The sequence below is a fragment of the Petromyzon marinus genome, chromosome 84 (assembly GCF_048934315.1).
Source record: "Petromyzon marinus isolate PM22_M1 ecotype Great Lakes invasive population chromosome 84, UKy_Petmar_22M1.pri1.0, whole genome shotgun sequence".
NCBI lineage: Eukaryota > Metazoa > Chordata > Hyperoartia > Petromyzontiformes > Petromyzontidae > Petromyzon > Petromyzon marinus.
Genome location: NC_133749.1, coordinates 1977253 through 1994335, shown reverse-complemented (window position 1 = coordinate 1994335; position 17083 = coordinate 1977253). Strand labels below are relative to the sequence as shown.

The following is a 17083-nucleotide window of genomic DNA, read 5'->3' as shown; positions in this document are numbered from 1 at the left end:
GTGGGTGAGTGGGTGAGTGGGTGAGTGAGTGTGTGAGTGAGTGGGTGAGTAAGTGAGTGGGTGAGCGTGTGGGTGAGTGAGTGGGTGAGAGTGGGTGAGAGTGGGTGAGTGAGTGGGTGAGTGAGTGAGTGGGTGAGTGGGTGAGCGTGTGGGTGAGCGGGTGAGTGGGTGGATGAGTGAGTGAGTGGGTGAGTGGGTGAGTGAGTGAGTGGGTGAGTGGGTGGGTGGGTGAGTGGGTGGGTGAGTGAGTGTGTGGGTGAGCGGGTGTGTGAGTGGGTAGGTGAGTGGGTGGGTGTGTGAGTGGGTGAGTGGGTGAGTGTGTGAGTGGGTGAGTGGGTGGGTGAGTGAGTGGGTGATTGAGTGGGTGGATGAGTGAGTGGGTGAGTGAGTGGGTGAGTGTGTGGGTGAGTGGGTGAGTGAGTAGGTGGGTGAGTGGGTGAGTGAGTGGGTGGGTGGGTGAGTGAGTAGGTGGGTGAGTGGGTGGGTGAGTGGGTGAGTGGGTGAGTGAGTGTGTGGGTGAGTGGGTGAGTGAGTGGGTAGGTGAGTGGGTGGGTGTGTGAGTGGGTGGGTGAGTGAGTGGGTGAGTCAGTGAGTGAGTGTGTGGGTGAGTGAGTGTGTGGGTGAGTGAGTTGGTGAGTGAGTGGGTAGGTGAGTGGGTGGGTGAGTGAGTGGGTGAGTGGGTGGGTGAGTGGGTGAGTGAGTGAGTGTGTGGGTGAGTGAGTGTGTGAGTGAGTGAGTGTGTGAGTGAGTGTGTTAGTGAGTGTGTGAGTGTGTTAGTGAGTGTGTTAGTGAGTGTGTGAGTGAGTGTGTTAGTGAGTGTGTTTTAGTGAGTGTGTAGGTGTGTTAGTGAGTGAGTGTGTGAGTGTGTGAGTGAGTGTGTTAGTGAGTGAGTGTGTGAGTGTGTGAGTGAGTGTGTTAGTGAGTGTGTGAGTGAGTGTGTTAGTGAGTGTGTTAGTGAGTGAGTGTGTAGGTGTGTGAGTGAGTGTGTTAGTGAGTGTGTTAGTGAGTGTGTAGGTGTGTTAGTGAGTGTGTGAGTGAGTGTGTTAGAGAGTGAGTGTGTTACTGAGTGTGTGAGTGAGTGTGTTAGTGAGTGTGTTAGTGAGTGTGTGAGTGTTAGTGAGTGAGTGAGTGTGTGAGTGAGTGTGTTAGTGAGTGAGTGTGTGTGTAGGTGTGTTAGTGAGTGTGTTAGTGAGTGTGTAGGTGTGTTAGTGAGTGTGTGAGTGTGTGAGTGTGTTAGTGAGTGTGTGAGTGAGTGTGTAGGTGTGTGAGTGAGTGTGTTAGTGAGTGAGTGAGTGTGTAGGTGTGTGAGTGTGTTAGTGAGTGTGTGAGTGAGTGTGTTAGTGAGTGAGTGTGTGAGTGTGTTAGTGAGTGTGTAGGTGTGTTAGTGAGTGTGTTAGTGAGTGAGTGTGTAGGTGTGTTAGTGAGTGTGTTAGTGAGTGTGTAGGTGTGTGAGTGAGTGTGTTAGTGAGTGTGTAGGTGTGTTAGTGAGTGAGTGTGTGAGTGAGTGAGTGTGTGAGTGTGTTAGTGAGTGAGTGTGTTAGTGAGTGAGTGTGTGAGTGAGTGTGTGAGTGAGTGTGTGAGTGAGTGTGTTAGTGAGTGTGTGAGTGTGTGTGTGAGTGTGTTAGTGAGTGTGTTAGTGAGTGTCTGAGTGAGTGTGTTAGTGAGTGTGTGTGTGTGTGAGTGTGTGAGTGAGTGAGTGTGTTAGTGAGTGTGTGAGTGAGTGTGTTAGTGAGTGAGTGTGTTAGTGAGTGTGTAGGTGTGTGAGTGAGTGTGTGTGTGTGTGTTAGTGAGTGTGTTAGTGAGTGAGTGTGTTAGTGAGTGTGTAGGTGTGTGAGTGAGTGTGTTAGTGAGTGAGTGTGTAGGTGTGTTAGTGAGTGTGTTAGTGAGTGAGTGAGTGAGTGTGTGTGTGAGTGAGTGAGTGTGTGAGTGAGTGAGTGTGTTAGTGAGTGTGTTAGTGAGTGTGTAGGTGTGTTAGTGAGTGTGTTAGTGAGTGAGTGAGTGAGTGTGTGAGTGAGTGTGTGAGTGTGTTAGTGTGTGTGTGAGTGTGTTAGTGAGTGTGTTAGTGAGTGAGTGTGTAGGTGTGTTAGTGAGTGTGTTAGTGAGTGAGTGTGTAGGTGTGTTAGTGAGTGTGTTAGTGAGTGAGTGTGTGTGTGAGTGTGTTAGTGAGTGTGTAGGTGTGTGAGTGAGTGTGTTAGTGAGTGTGTTAGTGAGTGTGTTAGTGAGTGAGTGTGTTAGTGAGTGTGTAGGTGTGTGAGTGAGTGTGTTAGTGAGTGAGTGTGTAGGTGTGTTAGTGAGTGTGTTAGTGAGTGAGTGTGTGAGTGAGTGAGTGTGTTAGTGAGTGTGTGAGTGTGTTAGTGAGTGTGTTAGTGAGTGTGTGAGTGTGTTAGTGAGTGAGTGTGTAGGTGTGTTAGTGAGTGTGTTAGTGAGTGAGTGTGTAGGTGTGTTAGTGAGTGTGTTAGTGAGTGAGTGTGTGTGTGAGTGTGTTAGTGAGTGTGTAGGTGTGTGAGTGAGTGTGTTAGTGAGTGTGTTAGTGAGTGTGTTAGTGAGTGAGTGTGTTAGTGAGTGTGTAGGTGTGTGAGTGAGTGTGTTAGTGAGTGAGTGTGTAGGTGTGTTAGTGAGTGTGTTAGTGAGTGAGTGTGTGAGTGAGTGAGTGTGTTAGTGAGTGTGTGAGTGTGTTAGTGAGTGTGTTAGTGAGTGTGTAGGTGTGTGAGTGAGTGTGTTAGTGAGTGTGTGAGTGTGTGAGTGAGTGTGTTAGTGAGTGTGTAGGTGTGTGAGTGAGTGTGTTAGTGAGTGAGTGTGTAGGTGTGTTAGTGAGTGTGTTAGTGAGTGTGTAGGTGTGTTAGTGAGTGTGTTAGTGAGTGAGTGTGTTAGTGAGTGTGTAGGTGTGTGAGTGAGTGTGTTAGTGAGTGTGTGAGTGTGTGAGTGAGTGTGTTAGTGAGTGTGTGAGTGTGTTAGTGAGTGTGTTAGTGAGCTACTCGAATGCTGTTTCCTGACTTCTCCTCACACACTTCGTCACCTTCCGCTTGAACTCTCCATTGGGGTCATCCCTCCACTCCTTCTGCTCCACAGAGACACAGACAAAGATCCCCCAGGTAGCCTCTAGCAAGCTGGAGGGGCAAGTGCTGTCAGACAGACAAAGATCCCCCAGGTAGCCTCTAGCAAGCTGGAGGGGCAAGTGCTGTCAGACAGACAAAGATCCCCCAGGTAGCCTTCAACAGGGCTGGAGGGGCAAGTGTTGTGAGTAGTAGCGAGTAGCAGCACCTACACACACACAGACAAAGATCCCCCAGGTAGCCTTTAGCAGGGCTGTAGGGGCAAGTGCTGTTAGTAGCGAGTAGCAGCACCTACACACACACACAGACAAAGATCCCCCAGGTAGCCTTCAACAGGGCTGGAGGGGCAAGTGCTGTGAGTAGCGAGTATCAGATCCTACACACACAAAGATCCCCCAGGTAGCCTCTAGCAGGCTGTAGGGGCAAGTGCTGTTAGTAGCGAGTAGCAGCAGCACCTACACACACAGACAAAGATCCCCCAGGTACCCCCAGGAACCCCCAGGAACCCCCCAGGAACCCCCAGGGACCCCCCAGGTACCCCCCAGAGACCCCTAGGGACCCCCCAGGAATCCCCCAGGAACCCCCCAGAGACCCCCAGAGACCCCCAGGTACCCCGAGGAACCCCCCAGGAACCAACCAGGGACCCCCCAGGGACCCCCCAGAGACCCCCAGGTACCCCCCAGGAACCCCCCAGGTACCCCCAAGAACCTCCCAGGAACCCCCCAGGGACCCCCCAGAGACCCCCAGGTACCCCCCAGGAACCCCCCAGGTACCCCCAGGTACCCCCCCAGGTACCCCCCAGAGACCTCCAGGAAACCCCCAGTGACCCCCAGAGACCCCCCAGAGACCCCCCAGAGACCCCCAGGAACCCCCAGGGACCCCCCAGAGACCCCCAGGGACCCCCCAGAGACCCCCCAGAGACCCCCCAGGTACCCCCAAGAACCCCCCAGGAACCCCCCAGGTACCCCCCAGGTACCCCCCAGGTACCCCCCAGGAACCCCCCAGAGACCCCCCAGGTACCCCCAGGAACCCCCCAGGAACTCCCCAGTGACCCCCCAGAGACCCCCAGGTACCCCCCAGGAACCCCCCAGGTACCCCCAGGTACCCCCCAGGTACCCCCCAGAGACCCCCCAGAGACCCCCAGGTACCCCCCAGGAACCCCCCAGGTACCCCCAGGTACCCCCCAGGTACCCCCCAGAGACCTCCAGGAAACCCCCAGTGACCCCCAGAGACCCCCCAGGGACCCCCCAGAGACCCCCCAGAGACCCCCCAGAGACCCCCAGGAACCCCCAGGGACCCCCCAGAGACCCCCCAGAGACCCCCCAGGTACCCCCAAGAACCCCCCAGGAACCCCCCAGGTACCCCCAGGTACCCCCCAGGAACCCCCAGGAACCCCCCAGGAACCCCCAGGGACCCCCTCCACTCACGGCAGCGTCCACGTTTGCCGGAGAGTCCCCGTTAGGGTCGGCGAGCATGGAGATGACGGATATGAGGATCGTCTCCACCGTGTGGATCGGAAGCCATCGCTCCCCTGGCTGCTCATAGCCAAAGCGGTCCTCACCAGGTTCGTGCAGGATGGAGATGCAGACCTCGCCACTCTTGTCCACTAGTGGGGGGAGGGTGGGGGGAGGGTGGGGGGAGGGTGGGTGGGAGGGTGGGTGGGAGGGTGGGTGGGGGGGTGGGTGGGTGAGTGAGTGAGTGGGTGGGTGAGTGGGTGGGTGAGTGGGTGGGTGAGTGGGTGGGTGAGTGAGTGGCTGGGTGAGTGAGTGAGTGGGTGAGTGAGTAGGTGAGTGAGTGAGTGGGTGAGTGAGTGAGTGAGTGGGTGGGTGAGTGAGTGGGTGGGTGGGTGAGTGAGTGGGCGGGTGAGTGAGTGGGCGGGTGAGTGAGTGGGTGAGTGGGTGGGTGAGTGCGTGGGTGGGTGGGTGAGTGGGTGAGTGGGTGAGTGAGTGAGAGAGTGAGTGGGTGAGTGAGTGAGTGAGTGGGTGGGTGAGTGGGTGAGTGAGTGAGTGGGTGAGTGAGTGAGTGAGTGGGTGGGTGAGTGAGTGTGTGAGCGAGTGGGTGGGTGAGTGGGTGGGTGGGTGAGTGAGTGGGTGGGTGAGTGAGTGGGTGGGTGGGTGAGTGAGTGGGTGGGTGAGTGAGTGAGTGAGTTGAGTGGGCGAGTGAGTGAGTAGGTGAGTGAGTAGGTGAGTGAATGAGTGAGTAGGTGAGTTGAGTGAGTGGGCGAGTGAGTGAGTAGGTGAGTGAGTAGGTGAGTGAATGAGTGAGTAGGTGAGTGAGTAGGTGAGTGAATGAGTGAGTAGGTGAGTGGGTGAGCGAGTGAGTGAGTGGGCGGTTGAGTGAGTGAGTGGGTGAATGAGTGAGTGAGTGAGTGGGTGAGTGAGTGAGTGAGTAGGTGAGTGAATGAGTGAGTGGGTGAGTGAGTAGGTGAGTGAGTAGGTGAGTGAGTGAGTAGGTGAGTGAATGAGTGAGTAGGTGAGTGGGTGAGTGAGTGAGTGAGTAGGTGAGTAGGTGAGTGAGTGAGTGGGTGAGTAGGTGAGTGAATGAGTGAGTGGGTGAGTGAGTAGGTGAGTGAGTAGGTGAGTGAGTGAGTAGGTGAGTGAATGAGTGAGTAGGTGAGTGGGTGAGCGAGTGAGTGAGTGGGCGGGTGAGTGAGTGAGTGAGTGGGTGAATGAGTGAGTGAGTGGGTGAGTGAGTGAGTGAGTAGGTGAGTGAATGAGTGAGTGGGTGAGTGAGTAGGTGAGTGAGTAGGTGAGTGAGTGAGTAGGTGAGTGAATGAGTGAGTAGGTGAGTGGGTGAGTGAGTGAGTGAGTAGGTGAGTAGGTGAGTGAGTGAGTGGGTGAGTGAGTGAGTGGGTGGGAGAGTGGGCGAGTGAGTGAGTAGGTGAGTGAATGAGTGAGTGAGTAGGTGAGTTGAGTGAGTGGGCGAGTGAGTGAGTAGGTGAGTGAGTAGGTGAGTGAGTGAGTAGGTGAGTGAATGAGTGAGTAGGTGAGTGGGTGAGCGAGTGAGTAGGTGAGTGAATGAGTGAGTGAGTAGGTGAGTTGAGTGAGTGGGCGAGTGAGTGAGTAGGTGAGTGAGTGAGTGGGTGAGTGAGTGAGTGGGTGAGTGAGTGGGTGAGTGAGTGAGAGAGTGGGTGAGTGGGTGAGTGAGTGAGTGGGTGAGTGGGTGAGTGAGTGAGCGAGTGGGTGAGTGAGTGGGTGAGTGAGTGGGTGAGTGAGTAGGTGAGTGGGTGAGCGAGTGGGTGAGTGAGTGGGTGGGTGGGTGAGCGAGTGGGTGAGTGAGTAGGTGAGTGGGTGAGCGAGTGGGTGAGTGAGTAGGTGAGTTGAGTGAGTGGGCGAGTGAGTGAGTGGGTGAGTGAGTGAGTGGGTGAGTGGGTGAGTGAGTGAGTGAGTGGGTGAGTGGGTGAGTGAGTGAGTGAATGAGTGAGTAGGTGAGTGAGTGGGTGGGTGGGTGAGTAGGTGAGTGAGTAGGTGAGTGGGTGAGTGAGTGAGTGAGTGGGCGAGTGAGTGAGTAGGTGAGTGAATGAGTGAGTGAGTGAATGAGTGAGTAGGTGAGTGGGTGAGCGAGTGGGTGAGTGAGTGAGTGAGTGGGTAAGTGAGTGAGTGGGTGAGTGAGTAGGTGAGTGGGTGAGCGAGTGGGTGAGTGAGTGAGTGGGTAAGTGAGTGAGTGGGTGAGTGAGTGGGTGAGCGAGTGAGTAGGTGAGTGAATGAGTGAGTGAGTGAGAGAGTGGGTGAGCGAGTGGGTGAGTGAGTGGGTGAGTGAGTGAGTGAGAGAGTGGGTGAGTAGGTGAGTGTGTGAGTGAGTGTGTGAGTGGGTGAGTAGGTGAGTGAGTAGGTGAGTGAATGAGTGAGTAGGTGAGTGGGTGGGGTGAGTGGGTGGGGTGAGTGTGTGGGGTGAGTGGGTGAGTGAGTGAGTGAGTGGGTGGGTGAGTGGGTGAGTGAGTGGCTGGGTGAGTGAGTGAGTGAGTAGGTGAGTGAGTGGGTGAGTGAGTGAGTAGGTGAGTGGGTGAGCGAGTGGGTGAGTGGGTGAGTGAGTAGGTGAGTGGGTGAGCGAGTGAGTGGGTGAGTGAGTGGGTGAGTGAGTAGGTGAGTGAGTGAATGAGTGAGTGAGTGAGTGGGTGAGTGAGTGGGTGAGTGAGTGAGTAGGTGAGTGGGTGAGCGAGTGGGTGAGTGGGTGAGTGAGTAGGTGAGTGAGTAGGTGAGTGGGTGAGTGAGTGAGTGAGTGGGTGGGTGAGTGAGTGGGTGAGTGAGTGAGTGGGTGAGTGAGTGGGTGAGTGAGTGAATGAGTGAATGAGTGAGTGAGTAGGTGAGTAGGTGAGTGAGCGAGTGGGTGGGTGAGTGGGTGAGTGGGTGAGTAGGTGAGTGGGTGAGCGAGTGGGTGAGTGGGTGAGTGAGTAGGTGAGTGAGTAGGTGAGTGGGTGAGTGAGTGAGTGAGTGGGTGGGTGAGTGAGTGAGTGGGTGAGTGAGTGGGTGAGTGAGTGAATGAGTGAATGAGTGAGTGAGTAGGTGAGTGAGTGAGTAGGTGAGTGAGTAGGTGAGTGGGTGAGTGGGTGAGTGGGTGAGTGGGTGGGTGGGGTGAGGAGCTCCTCACCATTTGGGTGCCAGATGTCTGTGATGAACCTCAACTTGGGCGGCCTGAGTGGATAGTCCCTGGGGAAGGTGAGGTGGGCCTTGAACACCCCTCCCTCGCTGTGACACACACACAGTGACACACACAGTGACACACACACAGTGACACACACACACAGTGACACACACAGTGACACACACAGTGACACACACACACACAGTGACACACACAGTGACACACACACAGTGACACACACAGTGACACACACACACACAGTGACACACACACACACAGTGACACACACAGTGACACACACAGTGACACACACACACAGTGACACACACACACAGTGACACACACAGTGACACACACAGTGACACACACACAGTGACACACACACACACAGTGACACACACAGTGACACACACACACACAGTGACACACAACAACAACAACCGCCATTCGCCACTAAGTGGCGGTGACGTCACCACGACGCTTGTGCCAGGCTATGTGCACCCTGAGGCCACGTGAAGTGTCGAACGCCCGCTGGCAGGAGGTCACGGGGCAGACCCAGGTGCCACGGGTCGACTGACTGAGATGACTGGCTGATGCACCACCTGTGCCCCCTACCGTGCCAACCTGCTGTGCTTTAGCCACTCGGCGCTCCGCTCGTTGTTCTGAGCGTCGCTCCTCCGCCCTCCGTTGTTGTTGGAGGGCGACTGACTCCACCTGCCCAGTAGCGTCCTTCACGAGCCTCCTCCAGAGGCCGATCTTGACACCGCTGGTACCAGTCATCGGCAAGTCCACTCAGCTCCACGTCCTCCTGTACCACGTCACTCCATCTCTTCTCTAGCCCGTGCCGCGCCCGTTTAGCCCCCTCAATCCGGCCGAACAAAAGCTGTTTCGGCATGCGTTGGCTGGGCATGCGGGCTACATGACCCAGCCATCGCAGCCTTGCCCGCCGGAGGAGCTCACCGATGGGACCTTGCCCAGATCTTTCAAGGATTTGTGAGCTCCTCACACAATCCAGTCTGGTTAAACCCAGGATGGATCGTAGGCAGGCCGGCCTAAATGTTTCTAACCGGCGAAGATGTTCCATTAGGGGGGTCCACGTTTCGCAAGCGTAGAGAAGGGAGGGAATGACCTTGGCCGAGAAGACCTGAAGCTTAGTGCGGAGCGACAGACCAGGTACCTTCCACACAGCGCGTGGTGGTGAGTGTGCTGGTGAGCGTGGTGGTGAGTGTGGTGGTGAGTGTGGTGGTTAGCGTGGCGGGGAGCGTGGTGGTGAGTGTGCTGGTGAGCGTGGTGGTGAGCGTGGTGGTGAGTGTGCTGGTGACCCACTAGATGGTGTCTTGAGAACCAATGATGACCACCTCCCAGTGGTAGATGTCTTCATCCTCAATGAGTCCTGCTGAGAACCCTTCCACTGGGTTCCGGTTCAGCTCTACGCACACACACACAGTCACACACACACAGTCACACACACACACAGACACACAAACACACACACAGTCACACACACAGACACACAGTCACACACACACACACACAGACACACACACAAACAGACACACACATACACAGACACACACACACACAGTCACACAGACACACACAGACACACACACAGTCACACACACATACACACAGTCACACACACACAGACAGTCACACACACAGTCACACACACACACAGTCACACACACACACAGTCACACACACACAGATACACACACACACAGACATTACACACACACAGACATTACACACACAGACACACACACAGACATTACACACACAGACACACAGACACACACACACAGACACACAGTCACACACACATAACAACAACAACCGCCATTCGCCACTAAGTGGCGGTGACGTCACCACGACGCTTGTGCCAGGCTATGTGCACCCTGAGGCCACGTGAAGTGTCGAACGCCCGCTGGCAGGAGGTCACGGGGCAGACCCAGGTGCCACGGGTCGACTGACTGAGATGACTGGCTGATGCACCACCTGTGCCCCCTTCTGTGCCAACCTGCTGTGCTTTAGCCACCCGGCGCTCCGCTCGTTGTTGTGAGCGTCGCTCCTCCGCCCTCCGTTGTTGTTGGAGGGCGACTGCCTCCAACTGCCCAGTAGCATCCTTCACGAGCCTCCTCCACAGAGGCCGATCTTGACACCGCTGGTACCAGTCATCGGCAAGTCCACTCAGCTCCACGTCCTCCTGTACCACATCCCTCCATCTCTTGTCTAGCCCGTGCCGCGCCCGCTTAGCCCCCTCAATCCGGCCAAACAAAAGCTGTTTCGGCATGCGGTGGCTGGGCATGCGGGCTACATGACCCAGCCATCGCAGCCTTGCCTGCCGGAGGAGCTCACCGATGGGACCCTGCCCAGATCTTTCAAGGATTTGTGAGCTCCTCACACAATCCAGTCTGGTTAAACCCAGGATGGATCGTAGGCAGGCCAGCCTAAATGTTTCTAACCGGCGAAGTTGTTCCATCAGGGGGGTCCACGTTTCGCAAGCATAGAGAAGGGAGGGAATGACCGTGGCCGAGAAGACCTGAAGCTTAGTGCAGAGCGACAGACCAGGTAGCTTCCACACAGCGTTACGCAACCGATGAAAAGATATTGCCGCTCGACTGATTCGGAGTGAGACCTCTGCTGTTAAACTGGAGCCAGTCATAAGCACACTGCCCAGGTATGGGAAACTCTCCACTCTCTCCACAACTGCCCCATCACCGATTGGGAGTTGTGGGGGTGGAGTGTCCGATGGTACAGAATACCCAGGCAGGTGCTTAGTTTTGGTGGGGCTGATGGTAAGGCCCCACCTCTTAGTGGCACGCTCCAGTCTCAGCAGCAGCGTCTCCAACTCCTCCTCTGACTGAGCAGCTATTACCAAATCATCAGCATACATAACGTGGTTGAGCAATAAGGAGCCATCCCTTGACCGCACCCGGGCATCGATTAGCCTCCCATTATATCTGTACCATATGGAGATTCCCCCAGTACAGCAATTGAAGGCTTCATGAACTACGTGGTCAAAATAGATGTTAAATAATGTGGGAGCCAGAGGACATCCCTGTCGCACCCCAAGGTGTACAGGGAATGGCTCTGACTCCCGGCCACGTAGTTTTACCCAGGCCCGCTCACCATCATGAAGGTCCTTAATGATCGTGACCAGAGGGTCAGGTACTCCAAAAGCACGAAGAACGACCCAGAGCCCAGGCCTACTGATGGTATCATAGGCCTTGATCAGGTCAATAAAGCAGAGATGTAGGTCTTGTTGGAATTCCCTACACCTCTGCTGTAGCAGACGGACAGAAAATATGGCATCTGTGCAGGACCGCCCTTTCCTGAAACCGCATTGGGGCTCCGCAAGCCTCTCCTCAGCGTGCCTGGCAAGGCGATGCTGAATAATCCTTGCCAGTACCTTTCCCGGCACACTGAGGAGTGAGATGCCCCTGTAGTTGTTACAGTCTGTGTGGTCCCCCTTCTTAAAAAGGGGGACCACCAGGGCATCCTTCCAATCCTGTGGAACCCGTCCAGTGGTCCAGACTGTTGTTATGATGTCATATAGGGCAGTCTGTGCACAAACGCCACCCTCCCTCAGCATTTCGCTTGGGAGATCATCTCTGCCCGCTGCCTTTCCTGGTCTCAGACTCCGGATCGCCTTCAATACTTCCTCAGCAGATGGCACCTCAGCCAGCCACTCACAGGGGGTGACTTCTTCCAATATTTGAGGCACCGCAGCCTCAGCAGGGTCATCCTCACTTTGTGCCATGATGTTTTCCTGGCTGAGGGATTTTCCCTCCCCCAGGACCTCACAGAAATGCTCAGCAAATCTGCGAACCTGTTCCTGGGGGTCGGAGATTGGATCACCGTTTTTTCCCCTAATGATGGTAATAGGTGTGGCGCTGCAGGTTACTTTTTTGATGGAGTTAAATAGAGATTTGTGATCACGGGCCACTGAGGCAGACTCCATCTCCTCAGCAACCCGCGACCACCACCCATCCTTGCAGCGCCTCACGGCTCTCCGAACCCCCGAGCGAAGGCTGCGGTAAGCCTCCTCATTCTCTGACGTGGGATTCTGTAGCCGATGGTAGTGGGCCTGTTGCTTTTTCTCAACCATCCTGAACACCTCCTCTGTCAGCCAGGGTCTCTGGGGAGGTCTGGACCGCGTACCCAAAGCAGCCATTGCAGCTGCATGAGTCACAGTCCTAAACCTCGCCCATTTACCCTCGACATCAGGAGGAGTCGGGGACGATGCCAATCCCAGCCGCAAGCGATGAAGAAATTCTCGCTTGCAACTTTCATCAGATAACTGAGACCAGGCCACTTTAGGTTGGAATGGGGTCCTGGGTGTACACCCACCACCGGAGTGGAAGAATGGCAGGCGCATGTTACAGATAACTAGTCGATGGTCAGAGGGCAGATCAGCTCCACGGTAGGTCCTGCTGTCAAGGACATGGGCTCGCATTCGCTGGTCCGTCACTATGTAGTCCAGCATATGTTCTTGCTTGGACCCGGCATGCATCCATGATGTTGTGTGGATGCGCCGATGCCGGAACAGCGTGTTGGTAATTACAAGCCCATGGGCTGCACAAAAATCTAGCAGCCTCCTACCGTTGTTATTGAGCTGATCTGGCCCTTGCTCTCCAATCACTCCAGACCAGGTGCCAGTATCATGACCAACTCGGGCATTGAAGTCACCCAACATGATGACTCTATCCCAAGGGGCTACTTTAGCCAGCACCTGTGACAGGAGGTCATAGAAGGAATCTGACTCATCGGCTTTGCCTGCATCCCTCCACGGATGTTCATCTTCGGTGGGGGCATAAGTAACCACGACCACCATTCCTCGCCTCCGGTTGATGGGAAGGTGAGCCCAAAGTAGCCTGGGGCTTACAGCTTCCCACACCTCACCGCCACGCTCCCACACCCCCTTCATTCTTTTGTTCAAAAGAAGACCCACACCCTGTTGTTTGGCAGTCTGCTGCCCCGAGTAGAGGACTGTCCACCCCTCATGGTGGCAGGAGCCAGAGCCGGTCCACCGGACCTCCTGAATGCCGCATAGATCCAGGCGGTACCGGTCCAGCTCCCGACAGAGGAGTGGCAGCCTCTCCTCTGCAGTGAGCGTTCGAACATTCCACGTGGCCACCCGTAGTGGCTTTTCGTTGTTTCTGGAGTAGCCCCGAGGGTAGGTATTCAATCTCCTGGCTCCGCCAATTGGGGTTTGGCCAGGAGACGTCATAGACGCCTGGCCCCCCGGGGCCTCCGGCACAAGCTTATTTGTTACATATTTCAGTTTAACTCGTGGTTTCGTGGTAATTAATTGAAGGTGGAGGGGTTATCAGCCCCTCGCACCCGTCCAGAGCCCCCGTTTAGCCTCTGTGGTGTACACATATGCCATGAGGGGAGGAGCCAATCAAAATTGGATCTCCCCCCACAGCACTGTCCACGACAGAGTTGCCCGTCCGGCACCGCGAGGAGGTAGGGGGTTGTTTTGCCACACAGACACACACACACACAGAGACACACACACACACACAGACACACAGACACACAGTCACACACACACACACAAACACACACACACAGTCACACACACACACAGACACACACACAGACACACACACACACAGACACACACATACACAGACACACACAGACACACACAGACACACACAGTCACACAGACACACACACAGTCACACACAGACACACACACAGTCACACACACAGTCACACACACACACACAGTCACACACAGACACACACACATGACACACACACATGACACACACACAGACACACACACACACACAGACACACACACACAGACACACACACGCAGACACACACACGCAGACACACACACGCAGACACACACACGCAGACACACACACAGACACACACACGCAGACACACACACGCAGACACACACACAGACACACACACAGACAGACACACAGACAGACACACAGACAGACACACACACAGACACACACACAGACACACACAGACACACACACACAGACACACAGTCACACACACAGACACACACAGATAGACACACACACAGACACACACACAGACACACAGAGACAGACACAGATACACACACACAGATAACACACACACAGATACACACACAGACAGACAAACAGAGACACACACAGAGACACACACAGAGACACACCCAGACACACACAGAGAAACACACCCAGACACACACAGAGAGACACACACAGAGACACACATAGAAACACAGAGACACACACAGAGAGACACACCCAGACACACAGAGACACACGCACAGACACACGCAGAGACACGTAGAGAGACACGCGTAGACACTCACAGAGACACACACACACAAACACACACACAGACACACACACACACCCAGAGACTCACACAGAGAGACACACACAGAGACACATAGAGACACACACACAGATAGACACACACAGATACAAACACACAGAGAGAGACAAACACAGATAGACACACACAGATAGACACACACAGATAGACACACACAGATACACACACAGATAGACACAGATAGACACACACACAGATAGACACACACACAGATAGACACACACACATAAACACACACACAGATAGACACACACACAGATAGACACACACACAGACACACACACAGACACACACAGATAGACACACACAGATAGAGACACACAGATAGACACACAGAGAGACACAGAGATAGACACACACACAGATAGACACACACAGATAGACACACAGCTGACGATGATGATGGTGGTGATGACGATGATGGTGGTGTGACGGTGGTGATGATGATGGTGATGACGATGGTGGTGTTGACGATGGTGGTGTTGACGGTGGTGATGATGATGGTGATGACGATGGTGGTGTTGACGATGATGATGGTGGTGTTGACGATGATGACGATGGTGGTGTTGACGATGATGATGATGGTGGTGTTGACGATGATGATGATGATGGTGGTGATGACGATAATGATGATGGTGATGACGATGATGATGGTGTTGACGATAATGATGGTGTTGACGATGATGATGGTGGTGTTGACGATGATGGTGTTGATGATGATGATGGTGTTGATGACGATGATGACGGTGGTGATGGTGTTGACGATGATGATGGTGATTACGATGATGGTGATGACGATGATGGTGTTGATGACGATGATGATGTTGACGATGATGGTGACGATGATGGTGGTGACGGTGGTGATGATGGTGTTGACGATGATGGTGTTGACGATGATGGTGTTGACGATGATGATGGTGATGATGGTGGTGTTGATGACGATGATGGTATTGATGACGATGATGATGGTGTTGACGATGATGTTGACGATGATGATGATGGTGGTGTTGATGACGATGATGATGGTGTTGACGATGATGGTGGTGGTGTTGACGGTGACGATGATGGTGTTGATGGTGGTGTTGACGATGATGATGGCGGTGTTGACGGTGGTAGTGACGGTGGTGGTGATGCTGATATTTACAACACCCCCCTACATTCCACGTTACCATGGCCAAGCCCTGCACATCACCACACACAAGGAGCGAACGCCGCAGACAAATCTCCCCCCCCCCGTCGGATAGCCTCCCCTACCGAGCGAGACGCGCCTCGGCCGGTAAGGCCAACTAGGCCGCATCACCCCCTTCACCCCGCTAGGATAGCCTCCCCTACCGAGCAAGGCGCGCCTCGTCCGGTAAGGCCAACTAGGCCGCACTACCCTTCCCCACCCACCCACCCCGCTAGGATAGCCTCCCCTACCGAGCCAGGCGCGCCTCGGCCGGTAAGGCCAACTAGGCCGCACTACCCTTCCCCACCCACCCCGCTAGGATAGCCTCCCCTACCGAGCGAGACGCGCCTCGGCCGGCAGAGCCAACTAGGCCGCAACACCCCCCCCTTCCCCTGCTCCCCCTTCCGAGGGCCCCGTCTCTTTATCACAAAAAACTCCGAGGCCAGTCGGGGGAGAATCTCCTCCCCCTCCTCTCTCCTCCTCCTCGTCGTCGTCCTCACCCGCAAGCTGCCGCCTCAGCAGCAGGGCAGACTGCTCGGTCATGACGCGAAACGTCGAAGCGGAGACACAGCGGCAACGGCGGGGAGAGCGAGGATTGATAAGTGAGGGCCCGGGAGGCCAGTGCGCATGCGCGTTGTGGGTGTGGGGTGTGTGTGTGTGGGGTGTGTGTGTGTCACTGTGTGTGTGTGTCACTGTGTGTGTGTCACTGTGTGTGTGTCATTGTGTGTGTGTCACTGTATGTGTGTCACTGTGTGTTTTTGGGGTGTGTGTGTGTGGGGTGTGTGTGTGTGTGGGGTGTGTGTGTGTGTCACTGTGTGTGTGTCACTGTGTGTGTGTCACTGTGTGTGTGTCACTGTGTGTGTGTCACTGTGTGTGTCACTGTGTGTGTGTGGGGTGTGTGTGTGTGGGGTGTGTGTGTGTGGGGTGTGTGTGGGTGTGGGGTGTGTGTATGTGTCACTGTGTGTGTGTGTCACTGTGTGTGTGTCACTGTGTGTGGGTGTGGGGTGTGTGTGGGGTGTGTGTCACTGTGTGTGTGTGTCACTGTGTGTGTCACTGTGTGTGGGGTGTGTGTGTCACTGTGTGTGTGGGGTGTGTGTGTCACTGTGTGTGTGTGTGGGGTGTGTGTGTAATAGCTGCTCAGTCAGAGGAGGAGTTGGAGACGCTGCTGCTGAGACTGGAGCGTGCCACTAAGAGGTGGGGCCTTACCATCAGCCCCACCAAAACTAAGCACCTGCCTGGGTATTTTGTACCATCGGACACTCCACCCCCACAACTCCCAATCGGTGATGGGACAGTTGTGGAGAGAGTGGAGAGTTTCCCATACCTGGGCATTGTGCTTATGACTGGCTCCAGTTTAACAGCAGAGGTCTCACTCCGAATCAGTCGAGCGGCAATATCTTTTCATCGGTTGCGTAACGCTGTGTGGAAGCTACCTGGTCTGTCGCTCCGCACTAAGCTTCAGGTCTTCTCGGCCACGGTCATTCCCTCCCTTCTCTACGCTTGCGAAACGTGGACCCCCCTAATGGAACATCTTCGCTGGTTAGAAACATTTAGGCTGGCCTGCCTACGATCCATCCTGGGTTTAACCATACTGGATTGTGTGAGGAGCTCACAAATCCTTGAAAGATCTGGGCAGGGTCCCATCGGTGAGCTCCTCCGGCAGGCAAGGCTGCGATGGCTGGGTCATGTAGCCCGCATGCCCAGCCACCGCATGCCGAAACAGCTTTTGTTTGGCCGGATTGAGGGGGCTAAGCGGGCGCGGCACGGGCTAGAGAAGAGATGGAGTGATGTGGTACAGGAGGACGTGGAGCTGAGTGGACTTGCCGATGACCGGTACCAGCGGTGTCAAGATCGGCCTCTGTGGAGGAGGCTCTTGAAGGACGCTACTGGGCAGTTGGAGGCAGTCGCC

The 17083-nt window shown here is 55.0% G+C and overlaps 1 protein-coding gene across 1 annotated transcript; it reads right to left on the bottom strand.

Annotated features, from left to right (window-relative positions):
* Positions 1-1271: 1271 nt before the first annotated feature.
* On the bottom strand, positions 1272-15834 carry LOC116938060 (ubiquitin-conjugating enzyme E2 G1). Its single transcript, XM_032945233.2, has 5 exons — positions 15675-15834; positions 8961-9063; positions 7641-7738; positions 4481-4659; positions 1272-3058 (listed from the first exon to the last, which is right to left on the bottom strand). Exons 1-5 carry the CDS (start codon positions 15715-15717, stop codon positions 2972-2974), a joined length of 510 nt encoding a protein of 169 aa, XP_032801124.1. The 5' UTR covers positions 15718-15834; the 3' UTR covers positions 1272-2971.
* Between the last annotated feature and the right edge of the window lie 1249 nt (positions 15835-17083).